Raw genomic sequence first — 20,442 nt, 5'->3', positions numbered from 1 at the left:
TTTTAATATTAAAAATATTTTTATGCTTCAGAAAATTTTCAAATTTCACATGCAAAATCTTTGTAATATCCAGATAGTTATCAAACATTTCTTAAGAACAAATTTTATATTTTATGTGTTATTTTCAGTAATGAATCTCTGTATGGGTTTGGTAGATTTGACCAAACTCGTAACCACCATAAAAAATTAGGAAATAAATATAAATTATGCATCTTTAATTCTAGAATGAACACAGATTGTAACACAAAAACATAAATGTTTAGACTAAATATCTTAAATCTCATAACATTATACATTTATATATATTTTTTATTATACTGACCTTTCAGCTGTTCCTGCCTAACAATACAGAAGTTACAATGATATAGTACACGGGCATTTATGTTACCGTATCCAATAACATAAAACTGAACTGCGGTCTTTACAAAGTAACCTGTCTTGGCTGTGTTTTAGTAGACTAGTTATTTGTAAAATACAGTCACATTTCTATTATTATACATACGTATATAGATTATTTAGAAATAAGTTGTTAAATTTATTTTTCTAAAAACAATAACTCAACAGTGGTCACTTATATCACCAAGCAAGGGGGCACCAAATCTGGATTTCTGTGCTTTCTGACCCTGAATCTCCTTTTCAGAGCCCACAGTCACCACATTGTGGTCTTAGCTTGCCGTGTTTCTGGCACCTTGAATCTGGTTGCGGATCATTTATCTCAACCCAACAAGATTCTCCCCACTTAGGGATCCCTCGATTAACAAGTTGTTTGGTGGGTGTGTTCTCAGCTAGGAACACCTTATATTGATGCTTTTGCCACCTACTGGAACACCAAGCTTCCTTCTTTTTGGTCTTTCATTCTACACCCGCTGGCTCTTGGAGTGGATGCATTCAGTCAAGATTGGAGGGGTCATCACATCTGTGCTTACCTTCCTATTCAAATCCTCCCCAGAGTTCTATTCAAACACTCCTTGTCTAGTCCTTCTGGTAGTTCCTTATTGCCAGCACAACCATGGTTCCCACTGCTCTGACCATTACTTCTACAATCTCCCCTACCCTTACCTCTGTCTACTTCTCTACTCCATTGACCTCAGTCAGATATTGTTCATCTAGACATCACCACCCTTGTTCTTCAAACATGGCTTTTGTCAGGTCCATTGCTTCAGCCCAGAGACTGACTACACGTGTTGCATCTTTCCTTTCCAGACCCATAAGACCTTCTTCCATGTCCATTTACCAAAGTCAATGGTCTACCATCTGTTCTGCCATTGGTCTCTTCAATGTGGTTTCTGTCCATTCCACCCTTCTGTTCCTTATTTTTCCCAGTTCATCACCTAGTTGTTTGACAAAGGTTTGTTCACTTTGACTGTGTCTAGCTATTAGGCAGTCTTGTCAAACATCTTCCACTTCTCCAAGTCTTGTAAGGTTTTGTCTTTCCCTGTCATTTCCCTCCTTTTCTGCTCCTTTCAGGTCACGCGTCCTCCATATTCTTTTGATTTGGATGGGGATCGTAATGTGGTCCTTTATGCCATTTCCCATCCTCCTGATGAATCTTTATCAACGTGTTCCGTATATCATCTCTCCCTCAAGACCTATTTCCTTCTCCTTCTCGCTTGCAGACATCATCGATCAGATATTTATGCCATTAATGTTAACAGAATCCTCTACCATTTCACTTATGTCATCTTATATCCAGACAGGTCCTTCCTTCCTAAAACCCATGCTGTCCGTGAAAGCTGTTTGACTTTCACACCCATTTCCTTACCTTCCATGTCCCACCTTTACTCCCATTCTGATCCAGATTGGCTTCGTTGTCTGGTTCGCTCTTTATGGTGTTATGTGGCACGTACTGCCTCCTTTTGAAGTTCACATTCCTATGGTTGAGTTTGGAGGATTTTGTCTGCCTCATAATACTGACAACAGGATGTTATGTACACTGTTTCTGTGGTTGAGCGAATGTTACATATCCTTCTTGTAATTACAGATGCAGGATGTCTCTTTCTTCAATTTCCGGGTTGGCTGAGTTACGATTTCTGCTCTTATTTCCAATTACAGAAATTGCCCTATTCTTACAGTTGAGTTGAAGCAACACCATGACCCTGTAATGCTGTGTTTGGTTTCTTGTAATTCTTACTCCTACAGTGGTTTTTGGAGTTTGTCTGGTTGCTTGACATATTACACTGTTTACTTACTATTGGGATTCATGTGTATATGTAACATGGCCACATGACCTAGCCACAATGTTTATGTTACACAATATTCGTTTTTATCTGATTGATTCTCAACCTCCTAATGCTGAGGACGAGTTGTGAACTCTAGTCTGTCTGTTTGAGGTGTGGTATATACATAGCTAAGTCAGATTGTTTTTTACTTTCGATTGCATCTCTCAGAACGAATTACACTTGTGTCTATCCTTTTTTTACCACCCATGTGAAGGACATACCTGTTCCAGTAGTAATATGCTGCCCCACATGTGTGCTTCAGTTTATCTCAGAGAACACCTGCTTAGTTTCATTGTTGTATGCCTATACTGGCCTCTCTACCATTGCAATGTAGGATTCTAGCTTTGTGTGAGAGTAGGTAACACTGTATTGGAGGTTAACATTTTCTTACATTGAAAATGTATTTTTGCTAGGTATTTACCTCCACTCACACACTTCTTCCCCACTGCCAGTGTTATTCTTTTAGATTCTGCTAATTCTCAAAAGTGAGTATTAAGCAAGAATAGCAGAGGGAAGTAGCTGCACCAATATAGGTGGCTCAATACTATTGGTGGAGAGTAGTCACTTGATCTGTATTTGTTCAATAGTGGTGTGGAATTGGTGGGTTATATAGACGTGTGCACTGAGTATGGAAATTTTTAGCAATCTTAGAGAGCAGAAAGAAGATCGAGATAGCTTTGCTTAAGAGAAGGTGAGTACCTATTGGAAATATATTTTCAGTGTAAGAAAATTTTAACTTTTATAAAAAAAAGAAAGTTTTCATTTTAAGAAACTGTAAATTTTATCATTGTTTTGATTTGAAAAACACTGCACAAAGTTTTAACATATTTATGATAATCAAGCAAACTTTTAATAATTTTAATTGGAAGGTTTCATTTGATATATGTAATAAGTTTCAAACCCATTTTGTATTACTTTCTATATATGATTTTTACATTTCTTCTCAGTGATTTTCTGTACCCATTCAGTCAGTAAATTAGGTTGATAATTAAAGAAGTAAACATAGCCAAAACAACATATCCCTTGTCTGCTAAATGATCCAACTAAGCCAATATAATTAAAATAGAGTATGAGATGATAGAGTAAGTTTTTTGTAAGCTTTAAACAAAAAATATTCAGGATAGTAATTGTGATGGAAGTTGTTCATAAACATCTTATAGCAACATATTAACAAGCCAAGGTTTTATCTCTGAACTGGAAGTCATATTACCTGTTGAAAAGAACAGAGAAATAACTTTCATTATGTGTTTAGGTCATGAGCCTATGGCTTCTCAAAACTAAGTTACAGACAGTTAGCTGAGTTATATCATACCATGACAACCGAGGTTGAAAAATGATGATTGGCTAAAATTGATAAAATTACACTTATATTGACATTATAAGGTTCAAATTGGTTCTGTTTTGTTCAAAACTATTTCAACTTCCTTCCTAGGGGAATATGAGTGCCTTATCTGAAAAACTTGGGGAAATTCACAAACACTAAATGTTTCATTTGGAATGTGTTTAAATCAACAACTCAAAATCAAAGTTTGTATGCATAAAACTAAATGGATAAAACCTGTTATTGAATTAGTTTATATTCTGAAGTTTTTTTGTTTTTTTCATGTGTGCAAGAAAGAGTATAGGCTTATTTTCTATTTGTATTTTTTAATTTAATGGTGCAGTTTTGTTCTTGGTGCAGGGTGGACTCAACTGGCTGCCAGAGGATTAAATTACCAGTCATATCAGGAATATTTAAACTTTACTTGGACAAAATAACATTCCCGGAAATGTTATGATTTTTGTTCAAGCTGCTTTAAGTACTTAATATTATTTTTTTGTGAATATTCAGTATCTCCTAACAAGATTCATCGAGTACACTAACTATCATAGCATTAGCAACAGTTACTTGTCAAGTTTTGGACAAGAATTCCCCTTTTTTTAATGATTTTTATATTACAGAGATAAAAGTTTGTATGTAGAATTATATGTATTTGTAACACTGAAATTAACATATTACTGATATTTTTTTTGGGATCAGGAAACTACCTGTTTATCAGCAATCTGTAGACCATGAAATTCTGTATACTTATATTCTAAAAAGATATTTGCAGAAAGAAATGTAACATTAAGTTAATTGGAGTTCAGCATCAACAAACATTTATCAGTGCTAATTTACACGGTAGTCTGTATTTATATATTATTTATCAGTGTTAAGTTACATGGTATTGTGTATTTAACTATTATTTATCAGTGTATCTGGATTGTTAAAGGAACCTTTATATGTGACAACAGTAAATTGTAGATTTGGAAATAGTTATAACTTTGAAATACTAAGAACTTCTTGTCAGCATTTATTTATCAATAATTCTTTGTCTGGTAAAATATTGTAAAAAAAACAATGTGTAAAAACCAGGAATGACTTTTTTTTTAATTTCTTTTCAATAGTATTTTTTATAGTCATTTTTCTATGTTTACAGCATGTTTGATGTAGGTGGACAGCGTGATGAACGTAGGAAATGGATCCAGTGTTTCAATGACGTTACTGCTATCATTTTTGTCACAGCCAGTAGCAGTTACAACATGGTGCTACGGGAAGATGCTAGCCAAAATAGACTTAAAGAGTCTCTTGACCTTTTCAAGAGTATTTGGAATAACAGGTTAGTAAGTGTATTGTTCAAACTTTTAATACTATAAGTGAACATCGTCTGAAAGAGAAATTCTGGAGGCAGCTATTGTGTCAGTGGTTTGTGCTTCATTTTATTGTCATTGACAACAATTGGAAGAGTTATGTTCCTAGAAAAAGTTTTATTCAGTGATGGTATTTAAGAATTGGGCTGACACTGTATCTGTGAAGCTATAACATTAATGTTTACTATAATTTTACATTTATTATCATTACCTTCATGAAATTTGGCAAGCTTTTAGTAAATGTTATAGGTCTGTTGTACACAGAAATTCAGAAATTTTAATAAAGGTTTTTACCAAAGGTTTGTCTGTGAATTTCCAAAGCCTTTACTGAGTTAATCTGAGTGCAAGTTGATTGTCATGAATAACAATGCCTTTTTTATCTTACAGTTTTAAATTTCATTTGCATATTCTCTGGAATCTCCCAGATAAATATGTAAAGTTTTTTGGTAAAATTTTATCTCTTATTTTTCTCTACCCTAACACTAACTGTAATGAAATCATCAGTGGATAGTGCAATGAAATGTTGAAAAATATGAAATAAAATCTTTCTGCATATTGTAACTGTTGACAGTTACAATTATTTATCTTAACAACCTCAGCTTCTAACATTTTCACGTCTGCTTTCATTTAATTTTATGGTTTTATTGTACTTCAATCTCTCTCTCAGTACCTGAAAAACAATAAATCTTCCAACAGGAGAGGTTACTATAAACAAATCATCAAATCACATCATTAGATGTCAAAATGTGTGCTGTCTGAGAGCGAATATCACAAGAAATAATTTAATATTTTGATATTTTAGTTAATTCTGTTTAAACTATAACAATGAAATAAAAAATATAAATAAAAAAACGAGAAATTTAGTACTTACTTTAGCCTTGAGGCCAGTTTTCACTTAGGTTCCATGCTTTCATAACCTACCTTTTTTTGACTATATATTGATTGTCCAAAAAATAATACATGTAGCTTTCAAAAAAGCATTTTAGAACAGAAGAAATATATCAGGTATTAGTATAGAATGTCCCAAAACTACTATAATTTAGGTGGCTTTCTAACTAAGCTGTAAATAGGGTAAAAAAATTCCATCACTTCTCAGAGCAGTGACTTTATACATTGACACATTGCCTACTACCAATTCTCATTGCTAAAACTAACAGACAAATATAAATGGGTGGTGCATTGAATTTTTCTCTATCTGCTGGTTGTAAGAATATCCAATAAATACGTAACTTATGGGTTAGAAACCACACTAAGACTATGACAAGATGGAAGGAGCCTTTTTGGTGAGTTTCACAGATTTACTGATATCTCAGAAAATCGAGAATATGGGAAGTTCATATTTTATATGCTGGTCTGCTACTATCTTTAGTTTGCATTTCTAATTGGTTGAACTCTGAAAACCATATAAGGAAAGAGATAAAGTCTAAAAAATGTGAATTAAAAGGGGAGATACCTCATATGACATTGGGAGGTGAAAAATTAAATTTATTTAAATGCTTACTTTTGAAATTAAGAAATTAAAACTTTGAATTATAAACTATGTTATAAAAGCCATTTTTATGGACATACAAATGCACATTTTGGCGTATAGGGTTAAATGATCAGATTGTCTAAACTGTTTAGTGCATATTCAGGAAATAGTTGAAATACTTGTAACATTGCATTAGATAAATTAATGTATACTTTTGTAAATAGAATTCACTCAAATTAACTTATCACTGTGGGTTTTCCTATGGTCAGTAGTCAAAGGGCATATCATCACATTTGTGGACTAACATTCAAAATTGTATTGAACTACTATTTTATGAATGTAACTTAATATGTATGGTATGAAATTGTAGCTTATAATTCAAATTTTAGTATTATACATTACTTAATTTAAAAGAAAAGATTTTTAAAAAATTCCTAAATATTGATTTTTGTGTGTCATGTGGTTTGTTGTGAATGCAGCTTTGGTTCAAACTATATGTTTGTGATGTCCAAATACAAAATCTATAGTTTCTTACAAATTAGAAAATCAAATTGCCCATATTTACAAGCTAAAATATAAAATGAGAACCTCATATCTTTTCTATTTACTGAGATATGAGTATATTTGGTGAATCAAACACAGTGGCCCCACCCACCTCTTCCATACATTCTTACATACACCTGCCTTGCACTATCATGTGTTTCATAACCAATCATAAGCTCAGAATTTCCCTCCACTTGGGTTTCTCAGCCTTTTCAAGGTGTGTATTTCCCAAATTTAGTCTTTTGTTTCCAATCTTGGAAGACAGGGTAAGAGAAAACGGTGTTTGAAATACATTATTTTTTTAGTCCCAAATACAGTTCAGTTAGTAAGCCTGATAAATGACAGTAGAATTCTGTGATATTGGCAGAGTGATTTATAATTTTTTGTTATTTCAAAATGCATATATAAAACCTAAAAAAGTTATTTCGTTTGACATCCTCCACGTGCAAAATTCAGCAAGGCATAACATGCAAGGTATGGGAAGCAAGTATGAACTTCTTTACAATCGTAAGTTGTAGAGATCATTGTTTTCTATATTTATTTATTTACTGTTTTATTTTTTAAGAAAAATAAGTGAAATTTAAAAATTTATTTGTAAATAGTTATAATATATATACACACACATGATGTATTAAAACTGTAATGTGACTGTATTTTACAAAATACTGGTCCACCAGAACAAAGCCAAGACAGATCACTTTGTAAACACCAGTATTATGTTGCTGGATATGGTAACATGAGATTCACATGCGCTGTATTTGCAACTTCTATAATGTTAATCATACATGGCTCAAAGGTCAATAAATATAAATAGATGTATAATGTTACGAGATTTAAACTATTAAAATAAACATTTGTGGTTTCATGTTACAATTTTGTAGTCATTCTAGAACAAAAAAGTATGTTATATTTTATTTCCTAATATTTTTATGCTGGTTATGAAATTGGTCAATTTGACCAAGCCATACAGAGATAAGATAGAGAAAATAACAGATAAAATATAAAATTTTTCAAAAATAAAAAACGTTTGACATTTATCTGAATTTTATTAGATTTCATAAATGAAATTTGACAATTTTCTGATGCATAAAGGTATTTGTAATCTTAAAATCAAAATTACTTTGCATGTGGAATAGTTAACATTAGAAATAACAAAAATCCACGAACAAATCCTTAATTTAAAAATCTTAAACTTACTTAGTTTTAAAAATCTGATATTTTGTGTACGAAAGCCTTGTTTAATGATAATCTTTCATATTTCATTAAGATATGTATACTGTATTAGGAATTTTAAACATATGAAAATTATAACAAGCACAAAATGGTTGTGAGGTCGGTCCCTGGGACGGAGTCCATAGTGAAAGGGTTAAATTCATCCATGTTAATTGATATACTGCTATCATAAACAGTTTTAATTATTTATAGACTGTATGAGAATTAATAGAGACTGCAATAAAAGTTACTTGTTGGTGAAATGATCATTATATAAAAAACAGAATGTTTGTGTAATTAAACTCACTTGATCAGTATATATATGTAAGGTAATGGTATTAAAATTAATTTAGCCCTAAACAGTTATTTAATAAAACTATAGAGCAGATGCTGCACCAAAGTGGATTAGACAGTTTGTACTTGTGGTTAACCTTTGGCAGGTTATTGATTAAATCTTAAAAATGCAGACCAAATGCTAAATTTTAAATTTTTTGGTTAATAAACTTTGTCATGAAAATCCTAATCAAACTATTTTAATGAAATTTGTTGTAAGTTAAATACCTTATTCCAAGCTTGAATAGAGTTAAGTTGAAAACATGTTGAAAATTTTATAATTTTACATGAAAGGTTTGTCAAAATCGGCTCTTCTTCTCCAGTGCATGCCTGGGATTTGCCTTTCCTTCACTTCTGCTCCTGTCTTGCCTCATAAAACAAACATCCACCTAATTATAACTTTTTTTTCCAAATTGAAACCAAGGAATTGGCCTCTAAACAAAATAAACCATACAATCCCAAATTCACCAGTACCTTGTGTGGGGAGAAGGAAGATTGCTTAATCTTCAAGCTCCCCTGATAATTAATTGTTTCATTGTTTGACTGCAAAACGTTGAATATAAAATTTTTAATCATCAAAATAACTGTCAGATAGATAGGTAGGTAGATTTACATGAAAGTGCTTATAAGTGTCTGTAACTTAGGTGTGAGAATCTTATACATACTTGTTCCATGTAGGTAATTAGATTAGTGTATGTACATAAAAATGTGTGTGGGTATATAAGCATAACATGCATTTTCTACCTTTTTATTTTATCATAGTATATTTTGGAATTTATCATTTATTCCTTGTATGTGCAGTTTTCACATAGTGTGATCAAGAAAGTCGTTAAGTTGATTTCGTTCTAGCTGCCTTTGTTCATTTGTCATTTTTTGGAGCTAACACCTGTTCTACCCATGGAATTTAGGGCTGTAAAGCTACCCTTGTGCATGAATGTTGATAGCACTATCCTACTATGGTAGATCAGGTGATGCCTCGAGGTTATGCCCTCCTTTAAATATGAATGAGAATGACCAGCCACGGGGTAGCACTAGTCACTCTGGGTAAGTCTGATGTTACCAAGTTTAAGTAAGTAATGTAAGGATTAATTATTCTGGTACACAATCTCAGTCGATTCAGTCTGGTGGAATCCTCATCAAGTGCAGCTTGGAGCAAAAACAGCTTAATTTCAGTCAAAGGATCTGTCCAGCATCCAAAGCAAGTACACATATTGTGTTTTAATTAATAAAGATTGTTCATCTTGTCCAGTCTCATTATTTCCTCTTCATGAACACATTCAAGGAGAGAGAACTCAGAATTACTTTGTAATAAATATCTTGTTGAATCTCCTGTTACCCTGCAGACATATCTTGTTAGTTTAAGGAAAATGAATTTGAACTGAAAATACCAAATATATATCTATAGACCTTCAACTGATGGTGTGGTTTGAGTGGAAGATTTTAGCATGTGCATGGAATTTTCAGAGATGTGCATACTTGTAAAAGTATTTTTTTAAAATATTATTTGATTCAGTCACATACACATTGATGTATATCAGTGATGTGAGTGAGTGAATGAAGTAAATAGAACACTTAATACTGTATATTTAGCTCTTTAATTCCTGTTAGACTTAAGCTACAGTTAGACTTTATATTGTGTGCCAACTTTATAGTATAGTATTACTTAAAGCATAACATTAGTTCTTTTTTTTTAGGAGTTAATGGTATAATTTTGTTTGAAAAGCTTTAATTATACTAAATTACAACTTTAATTTGTAATTAAGCTTTTTTTTTAATATTAGATTTTTAAGATCTGTTGGTGGATGAAATAACTTGCAAACACTACTTTAGGCCAGTCCGTGCTAGCCAATGTCTATAATAGCAAGCCATGTGTTGACATTCTAGTACAGATAAATGTAGTCCTTTCAAACAAGTATACTTTAAACCAGAAAGTTTTTATCACTGTAATGATGTCATAAAAGCGTTGAGCATGTTTACACATAGAAGTAGAAGAAAGGTTCAGATTTATTATTTTGTGAAGAGAGCGAAAGACGTACATGATGGGAATATAAAAAAAACCTTCGAAGGTTGAAACAATTATAACTGTAATACATAGGAAGAGTATTTTATATGAAAACAATTTTGAATATGCAGAAAGCAAGTTTCATAATAATCACAATCAATATTAAGTCGTGGTGGAAAGGCATATATTGTAAACACATTTTATAACATTGTTTTGCATTTCATAGCTAGTATGATTTCAGGAAGAACTGATTGATTTGGAGAAGGGTATGTGACAACCCTTTCTTATGCAAAATATTCTTATATTCAGATCATAAATATGTGTTCAGATTGGGAATTTAGAATTTCCAAAATGGGGAAGTTCATTGTACTTAATGGCATTGGAAAACAAAGAATATGGATCAACTTGATGAACCAGGACCATCCAGAAAGGGACATGTGACAAGTAGTACCCCAACCATGGTTAGGAAAATGTAGCATCTTGTAACAGATGAGCACTCACAAAGAGAAAGGTCAGTTGCAAAAGCTGTCTACTTGTTACAGGCAATAGAATGTAACATAATCAAGAAGAATCTCCATCTGAAAAAAATGACACAACTCACAAGTTGTTTCCATAACACTTTTTTAATTCTTGCACACAAGCAGCTGGATTGTGAAATGAAATTCATGCTGTTCCATATGAATACATATCTGTAAAGTCACTAAACACAGCAGCTATGGATTCCTGTGCAATAAGACTGTTGAAAAGGGTGGTGGGAAGCCGCTGTTCTTTTACACTAGCTGCTTATGGAATGAATGGCTGCAATGGAAACTACATTGCAGAGCTATTGTCAAGATGCTTGGTCATCACAGCATGATTGGATGTTGCTACATGGACTGTAACAATGTGGTGAAGCTCCAAAACCATTTTAATATAATGTACTCAGCCTCTGCAGTTGCATGTATCAAAAGTATAAGCTGTTGTTTGTTCTCTAAATATATATTTTTGTGAATGTATACTGAATAATAGGCTATTGTTTGCATTTTGAATGTAGTTTAATGTGTTTTTCAGATGCATGTTAAAACGTAAGTTGTATGAAATATATCCACACAGATTATAGCAGAAGTAAAAGATGTTCAATTTATTCTGAATGTATTTTTGCAAAAGTAAGGGATGTTGTTTGTGTTCTAAATAAGCATGCTAGTTTCATGTATTTTAATTGAAGTATGAAGTGTAGATTATTTTCTTTGTTTGAATTATATTATTTCTTGAACATTGACAACATAAGTTTGTTAAGGTATAGACTGTTTTTTTTTGTCTGATTATTGTTATAAGTCTTTGATCAGAAGTTAGTTCAGGTTTAGGCCATTATAACTGTATGTTATGAATACAGTTGTGTTAACATGATAGAGATACATTGAGATTGGGGCTGCAGTTCACAAGATTAAAAGACAATTGTTTTCTTTACTAGATGGTTACGAACAATATCAGTTATACTCTTCTTGAACAAACAAGATTTATTAGCAGAAAAGATTAAAGCAGGAAAATCCAAGCTAGAAGATTATTTTCTTGATTTTATGCAGTATCAAACTCCTGTTGATGGTAAGTATTGGGTATAAGAAATGAAAGGTTTCTGAGACTTAATTTGTAATGAAATATAACGCTACTAATAGTTAGTGGATTACTGATTTTTGATATCCTACACCAAACTACTAAAGATCAATTATATAAATTGTACAACTTTTACATGATTTTTTTTTTTTATATCTCCGAGCATCAGTACTGATTTTAGTGTAACAGTTCTTGATGTTTGGTACATTGTATCAAATTAATGGTTTAATCATTAATGTATTTACTGTACAAACATCTTCGTGAAGATTTTTTTTTTAACTTAAAATTTCAAAATGCATTGTTACAGTTGCTATGTTGTTATTATATTTATTTATATAATTGGACATATTATTTTATTGTTATGATTTGTGTGTGATTGATTAAATATTTATTATTTCAGCTGTTGTAGAGCCTGGTGAGGACTGTGAAGTGGTGCGTGCGAAATACTTCATTCGAGATGAATTTCTGGTAGGCATCTAAAAAATATTTGAAACAATTTCGAAAAAGAAATGATGTAACAATTATATGGTACATATATTTCACTTAAACCAAACAAACACTGAACTTTGGCAACTTAAAATCATGTCAAAGCTACTAACAGAATATTGTTAAGACATAGAAGGCAGTGAACAGTTGAAAATTGTTGTTGAAGAGGGCAACCTGAGTAGACAATGTTTTAATCCAATTATGTTAATAATTTTCAGGTCTGATCACTAGAAGTGTGTTGTTTTGTCAGTGTGAACATTGGTGTTGAGGTATTTTGTTGTAAAAATGTTGGTGCATTCTTATATATCTATGTTAGTAACTTAGAAACTATATTTTTTTTTATAGCGGATCAGCACAGCCAGTGGTGATGGAAAGCATTACTGCTACCCACATTTCACCTGTGCTGTGGACACAGAAAACATCAGACGTGTCTTTAATGACTGTAGGGATATCATTCAGAGGATGCATCTTCGCCAGTACGAGCTTTTGTGATGGTTACTAGCTTTCGTAGTACAGGGTCAAGTATGGATGCTGCTGGCCTCTCATCATGTGACATTACCCACTGGCTCAATCTCCCAGTTTTGATACCAGTATGTTGTTTGTGTTTTGTGGCTGTATCAGGGCTGGGGGCAGGAACCTCAACTCTTGTCCCAGCCCAGTCCTTCCTTTTTTTCCCCCTTCTGTTTTCTTTATTTCTTTCTTGGCAGCATCCAAACTTTGGACTAGCCAGGCTCTGGGGCTCAGGTCACATTAATTTGAAATGAGACAAATGGACTCGGAACGCACAGAAAGATTGTGGAGCCTGTACTCATAACTTTGGTTACAAATTATAACCAGGTTAAATTCCTGCTGGACCTGCACAGTCATGGAAGCAGCTTGATTGCTATTGGCTGCCCTAAGGAAGACAATTCAATCCATAAAGAGTATAGTCTGCTGATGCCAGGTTGGTCAGCAGCTAGTTGTTGTCAGATATATATATATGTAACACCTTGTCCACTTGTACCTTGTTGTTTTATAACATTAAGTTAATGACTCTAGTCTTATTCAAGGAAACCAGAGAGCAAAGTCTGGAAACTGCATAGTAAACTCTTGTTCTGGAATATCCAAGAAAACTGGAAAGGAATGTGTTACAAACAATTCTCATTTTTTTCTGTATTGTCCAAGAAAAGCAGTTTCTGGGGACTAATGAATTATGCTTTCTTAGGGTGCTTCTGATGTACTATAAAGTTTTTGACACCTTACACTAGAGTTCTTGTGAGTTTCGTTTAAAAAGGTGTAAGTAGCAAGTTTGCATCTGGTCTTATCATTGGAAATATCTTTATATAACCTTTTGTTTTGTATGAACTTTCACATTATATGAATAAGAATTAATCCCTTAACAAGAACATAGTTTGATGACTTGGTTAGAGTTTAAAAAACAAAAACTCCAGCTACACCAATTATCAAGATGTGGTTAGAATGTCAGGTTGTTTTTCTTATTCAGAATGTATAGCTGTTAACTAATTTTTTATTTCAACTATAATTAATAACTTACCTTTGAGTGATAGGAACTTGCTGCTTTTTATCCATGCAGAAGTAAGCATTTATTTGAATTTTACAAATGCAGCTTCCTCAGGAAGGTAATTTCTCTGTTCACTTGAGGATATTGTACTTAAGTTGTATAAAAAATACTCTTTATAGTGGGTGGATAGGTTAAATTAACAACGTATTGAAAAGGTACTTGTTTCATTGAGATTCCAAGCAATGAAAGCACTTTAAATGAGAGTTGTGGAACTTTATGTGAAATGTTCATTACCTTAAAGAAACAGGATTCTAATGTGAAACATTTGTTAATTCACATTAGTTTCTCTGTAATCCTGTACAAGAACCAGTAGAGTACCATTTGTTAAGAACTTTAAAGTTTGTTAAAAGAGGAGGGTAAAGTTATAATGTTTGAAACAAACCTTGGTAACAGAGGAATTAAAGTAATAGAGGGTGGTTGAAGAGATAACTTTAAACTGATTAATAAGTTAACAAAAAGGGTTGAGTTAATGTTATTTAAAACAGTTTTAAGATAATATTTTTGCCACTGAGTAGCAAAGTGATGAGATGGTTTAAGTGGGGATATCTTAAACATGATTTGGTCACATAATAAGAAGGTTGAGACGTTATTTTAAACCAAATTAACAGTATATAAGCTTATGCAGAGGCTGTTTATAATGACCAAAGATCAAAAGCTTCATAGGTTTTGAAGTGATGCTATTTTAGAACACAAATCAGGAGCATATCGACTATTTGGAGGGTTTATCATAGACATTGAAGATTAACAGGATAATAGGGATTAATATGTTAAATAGTTTCAAGTGTCTGAAACACACCTGGAATATAGTCTAAGTTTCGTTTTGTTTGTAACAATCAAATAGTTGGTCTAACAAAACAGCATAAATCTTGGATGTTTTTGATTGGACATATTGGTTTTGTTTAGACAGAAGTGGGTATGATATAAGATTGTTGTAATATGTTTCATAGCTGACAGCTAATGAAATTGTTAGAAGTTAATTACTACAGCTATTCTTTTTTTTCAAGTAATTCTACTAGGTAAAGTGTGGTTCCATATATAATTATGCATAAAGACTACCTGTGGTAAGTAGCCTAGTGGCAGCTTTTATCATAAGATGTATGATAAACCCTATGTCATTTCATTAATACTCCTTGACAGTTGGAATTCTTTAGGTCTTGCTTAATTAGCTAACACACATACATTTAAACACTGTAAAAAAAAGGCAGTACTTCAAAACCCTTAAAAATGGTACAGTTTAGCCATTTTTGTATCCCTTAATAATTCCATAGATCATGCAAGATTTTTTTTTATTTAAAAATTTTCAGACATTTTAAAAACTTTTATAACCTCTTCTAAATTATCACACAACTTTTTGACTATAACTTCTCTGATTGGTATATAATAATATAGATACCGTAATGACCAATAAGAATTAGCAAAAGTATCCTAGATATGTATTATTACATGAGAGTATCTTTGTTTGTACGTGAATCAAGCATTTTATTCCAATTTATTAAAAAATGTCTTGTTACTTCTGATTGAAGTTATTATCACAAATGTCAGTTGTGCTGTACTGGAATTTTCATGATTATTGAAAGTCTAATATTTGATAGAATACAAAGTTCTTGTAGTGAAATTATTGGGAACTTTAGTAAATTATAAAAAGAAAAAAAAAATCTGGTTACTGAAAGTGTCAGAAGTCTAAGGATGATAGTGATTAAGTTATTGAGATTATCAATAAACTTTAAGTTTTGGTTTTTGGATATAAGACTACTGGAGTAAATCAAATCTTATTAATGGACTTGCAATAACCAAAGGAAGAAAAATATCTGGTAAATGCCAAAACAGCCATATTATTTGACCACAGTAGGTTTTGAAACCTAGAAGTCAAGACTACATAATGTAGCAAATTTTGGAACCACAGGTTACCTTTGTGCAGATAATAGATATTGTTTTTCACCATAGTATGAAGCTAAGAACATACTAAAACAATACAGTTTTATTATTTTTTATGTTATAATTGGAAGTGATAGTTTTGTGTTTAGAGTGTAGATTAGTAGAGAAGAGTGCAAAATGTGTACTGGTAGCTGCCTCGTTAAGTGCATATGTCAATATTTACATCATGTGAAAAGTTAAACTTTTAAAAGCAGTAATCAGTTTCCAACTGAAGTCCTCCCATTCGTGATTGGAGTTTTATTTTTTACTATTACTTCAGTTTATTATATGTAGTTAGTAGAAACAGAAATTGTTAGACTCCAAGAACATATTAGTTGTTTCTTGACAGATCTTAACAGTTGCTAATTTGAATATTATTGTTTACTAATATTTTATGTATACAAATTCATTTTACAATTTTAATCCATATATTATTCTACTCTTCTTGCTTACACAGTCACGTAGGTTTGTTTAGATACACATTGATAACATGTATCAGTGAAGTATAAATCATGCACCAGCTTTTAAGCAAATTATTCTTTAAAATCACATGTTGATCGATTGCAATCAAAAGTAACATAGCAGGTTACATAACGATAATTGGAAAATATTAAAAAACTATTTGATTTGGTAATCAATATCTTGTAATGGGTTTATATAATAACTTTTATATTAAAGAAAGCCAATATGATAATGGAACAAATTCCCAGAGCTTTCTTGCTCCCTTTAAAAACTATTATATTGTATATTTTTTTATTTTAGTCTTTACTGATGTCTAAAAACTACTACATTGCATCAGATTTCAACAAATTAATAGTAATTTTAGTTTTATTAAAATAATTGTAAAAACTGCGTAAGCTATTACTTATTATCATTGTTAAACCAGTTGATTCAACTAAAGGTGAAATTAAAACTGCTTTTTTCAATCTATAAGTACAGTTAAGTACTACATTGTGAGAAATATTTCATCTGTATTGTTATATTATTTAGAATTCTAGAATATTCAGTAAGAAAAAGGTTTTGTGTTTTAAGCTAGATACTTGTTTGTTGATGTTACCAGTGCTTGAAGAAAGCAATGGATACAAGAAATCAGTATGTTGCGTGATATCAATGTTGAGGTCAGTCTTACACATGTTTATCAGGTATAGTTACTAGCGAGTAATTCAACCATATCTTGAAATGTATTGCTTAGGTAAATTTATATTTGCTTTTGTTCACTGGTTTCTGATCCAGAATTGTTATTAAAAGTGTGTGTGTAGGCCTTCACCCACTCTTAAAAAAAAATGTATGTGTATAGAAAGAATTATGTAGGATAACTAAAAATAGTTATTTTGAGCTGAGAAGTATTTTCAATAGTCAAAATTAAATTTATTTGCTGCAGCTATATGGTAAAGTTAGATTGTTTACAGCAAGATGACCAAAGCACTGATAATACATCCTACCAGCATGTACTGTAGGTCTGGAAAGATGAGTTTCTTGTTCTTTTAATGTTAAGATTATATTTGATATTTTACTTCTCCATCTGGTGACAATGTTGTAGAAGCTTGGTCTGACACTGTTGAAAGTGTACAGTGTACATATGTATCCATGTGCTTATGAAATACAAAAGGAATGACCCATGTTTGTGTGAGGTGTTTTCCTTCAAAGGTTTTTACATAAACCAACACACACAGTTTTTTAAACCCACCCAGAAACTCTTTACATCAGACATATTCTTGAAATTCAAGTTAAGTTTACAATAATAAGTTTAATGAAAACCACTAACCTGTATTCTTTAACTGTAATAATCATGTTGATCCTGCTTAAACCCTGATCCCACATATTCATGGTGTGAATGCCTTTTACAAGCTGATGAAGCATGATTATAATTATAGTTGTCATAAGACATTAGTATTAGTCCTATTATATTTTTAAACACTAGATAAAGAATGAAGTCCCATCTGGATTTTCAAGAATTAGAAGTGTGTATAATGATAGTATTCTAATCATACTCTGATTGCCATATCAACTGAGCAAAGCATGTTGTCAGTAATTATAATATGGTTGGAATTCTAATTCTAGAAAATCCCTATGGGATTGGATAAAGAATGTAATGTTTAAAATATTATAGGTTTATAATTCTGCCTTTCTGCACACTTGGCAAGAATTTTATCAACTTTACTTTGTTAAGCCTGATATCGTGGTCTTAATATACCAGATAACTTAATAAATGTAATGCTTGTTTGTGGTTAACAACAAAGCTGGACATTAGGTTTTGTGCTGTGGCCACCACAAGGACTAAATTCTGAATTTTAGAATTATAACCTCAAGCTTACCACTTAGCCACCAGAAGGCAGAATGAATACAATTTCCAAGTCAGTTTAAAAAATATATAGTTAGACTTGTTGTTGGTGAAGCTTTGGTATTGCGTTCCAGTTAGCAATGTAAAGTATATAAAAACTGTAGTTTTTTTTTCTGTTAAATTCTAGAATTAAGTTAACACTTCACTGCTTTGTAAGTGTGATTACTTCTTCGAAATACAATATTCAATTTACTTTAACTATTATAGTAAGTTAACCAAAAATCAATTATATATATTTTCTTCTCAGACATTTGTTTTGTCACTTAATTGTTGATTCTTGTTAAAAGCTTATGGATTAAGTAGAAATTAAGAAATAATTTGTGACATACTTACAAGAAAAGAAAACAGAGTTAGTTTGTATCATACGTTTATGCATTTGTTTCTTTAAAAATATTATACCTTGTTTAATAGGAGTGGCCTATGGTTAACATAATACCAGTTATTTATTTTAACTTTAATTGCTGGTACAACAATCAACTTCTTTAACACAATCAAAAAAGGTGTTCTGTACATGAAATACTCAACAGAAGATGACACATATAAGCATACAGTCAGTGCCATGGCACCTGTCCAGGACCAGTAATTTGTCCCAATTTGTAATAGGGAGTGGAAGAAATGGAGCTACTTGGTGCAGGTGATTTATCTCCAGTAACAGCTGATCCATCACCTTGTAATGTAGACACAAGTTTCCAGTTGTCTAAGTAGTTTCCTGTTATCATAGAAACAATATTAAGAGAAACAAAAATTTAAAAAAGCTTTATACGTGTCCAGGAGAATTGCAAATTTATCTTATTGAAATACAATTAACAGTTAATAAATCATCATTTTTTTCTTTCAGTCATTCCCAATTAAACCTGTAAGGTTCTGTTATATTAAAAAAATTTAACAAACAGAACATACAACACTGTATGGTGTCAAAGGAGTTAGAACTTATACAAAGCCTGTCTTTAATTTTACTTTCAAAGGCAGTTATAGACAAAGTACTTTATGTTTAATAATTTTGAGGTAAGAGTTTAAATACCTAAAAACAGGATTAAGTGAAGAACTCTACAATGTTTTGCCACCAGATAATACAATGTTAATTGTGGAATGTTGTAATCCTGTTCTTAACAACTTGAATTCTATGCTATCAACTGATTGAATTAACCATCTGTTCATGGAGAGCTATACATACTAACTATTACTATAACTGAATTAACTATGTATTCACAAAATTTGGCAAGATATAAGTGAATATTACAAGTCTGTCAAAGACAAAAAATAAAAAAGATTTATTTGTAATTTCTGAAGCCCTTATTGAGCGAGTCTGAATAATAGGTTCTTTTCATGCCAAGAATAAAAATACTTCATATTTCATTTACATAACCTCTAGGACCCCCAAATGATAATCATGTGTTATCAGTATACGTTTCTCCTATTTGCTCTGTCATAACGTTAATTGTACAATGAAATGAAATAAAATTTTTTCCTCTGCTGTGATTGCAGTATTGATCAGAAAGCACCAAATTACTTTTAACAATTTCAACTGTTGGCTTTTTTTCACACACGTTTCCTTTCAATTTATAGTTTTATTGCTGTACTTTGTACACACTAGAGTAGTAAGTTATGTCAAAAACAATAAATCAAGTGGGAGCCAATAAGTTGTTTCCCATAGAGGTAACATAAACATTTGATTGTCAAGTGTAATGTTTCACAGTGTATTCCAGCTCATTAAATCTTAGACATTTTATTATATTGAAGTTTAGTCATGCTAAGCTGGGAAGTTTCTAATTTTTACATTTAAGTTCCTTATGATAAAAACAGATAAATTTATACATCAAAACAGGGACATGTGGTACTTATGGGGGTGGGGGTAATATATATCGAAATACCATATGGTATCAGTGGTGGTTGGGAATGTCCTATCTGTCAGACACAATTCAAATGCCAATATCAATCTAGTCGCCATAATGGAAAATTAAAAAAAAATCAATCAAATATGGGTACAAAGCTGAGTGATTACACCAACAATGTCTCAACTTCTACTGCCTTTCACTGTCTACAGCCAGTTGTAGAAAGGCAGTTACCCCTTAGATTTCTTAAAGTAGAAATGAATTGAAA

The 20,442-nt window shown here is 31.7% G+C and overlaps 2 protein-coding genes across 3 annotated transcripts in view; one reads left to right on the top strand and one right to left on the bottom strand.

The window, feature by feature from the left end:
* The window catches only part of LOC106469683 (guanine nucleotide-binding protein G(s) subunit alpha-like), a 59,540-nt gene extending 41,920 nt beyond the window's left edge, over positions 1-17,620 (top strand). Inside the window, exons 8-11 of the mRNA XM_013930189.2 lie at positions 4,679-4,858; positions 11,901-12,031; positions 12,441-12,508; positions 12,872-17,620. Coding sequence (XP_013785643.1) covers positions 4,679-4,858; positions 11,901-12,031; positions 12,441-12,508; positions 12,872-13,018 — 526 coding nt within the window. The 3' untranslated portion in view covers positions 13,019-17,620. The remainder of the gene's footprint in view (positions 1-4,678; positions 4,859-11,900; positions 12,032-12,440; positions 12,509-12,871) is intronic.
* A 1,146-nt stretch (positions 17,621-18,766) lies between these two features.
* Positions 18,767-20,442, bottom strand: part of LOC106469684 (nucleoporin SEH1-like) — a 17,209-nt gene continuing 15,533 nt past the window's right edge. For both annotated transcript variants that reach the window (XM_013930191.2, XM_013930192.2), the window contains exon 8: positions 18,767-19,051. In XM_013930191.2, the coding sequence (XP_013785645.1) occupies positions 18,894-19,051 (158 nt within the window). In that variant the 3' untranslated portion in view covers positions 18,767-18,893. The remainder of the gene's footprint in view (positions 19,052-20,442) is intronic.

Source organism: Limulus polyphemus, unplaced genomic scaffold (assembly GCF_000517525.1).
Source record: "Limulus polyphemus unplaced genomic scaffold, Limulus_polyphemus-2.1.2 Scaffold3611, whole genome shotgun sequence".
Classification (NCBI taxonomy): domain Eukaryota; kingdom Metazoa; phylum Arthropoda; class Merostomata; order Xiphosura; family Limulidae; genus Limulus; species Limulus polyphemus.
This window is presented reverse-complemented; position numbering and strand designations above follow the sequence as displayed.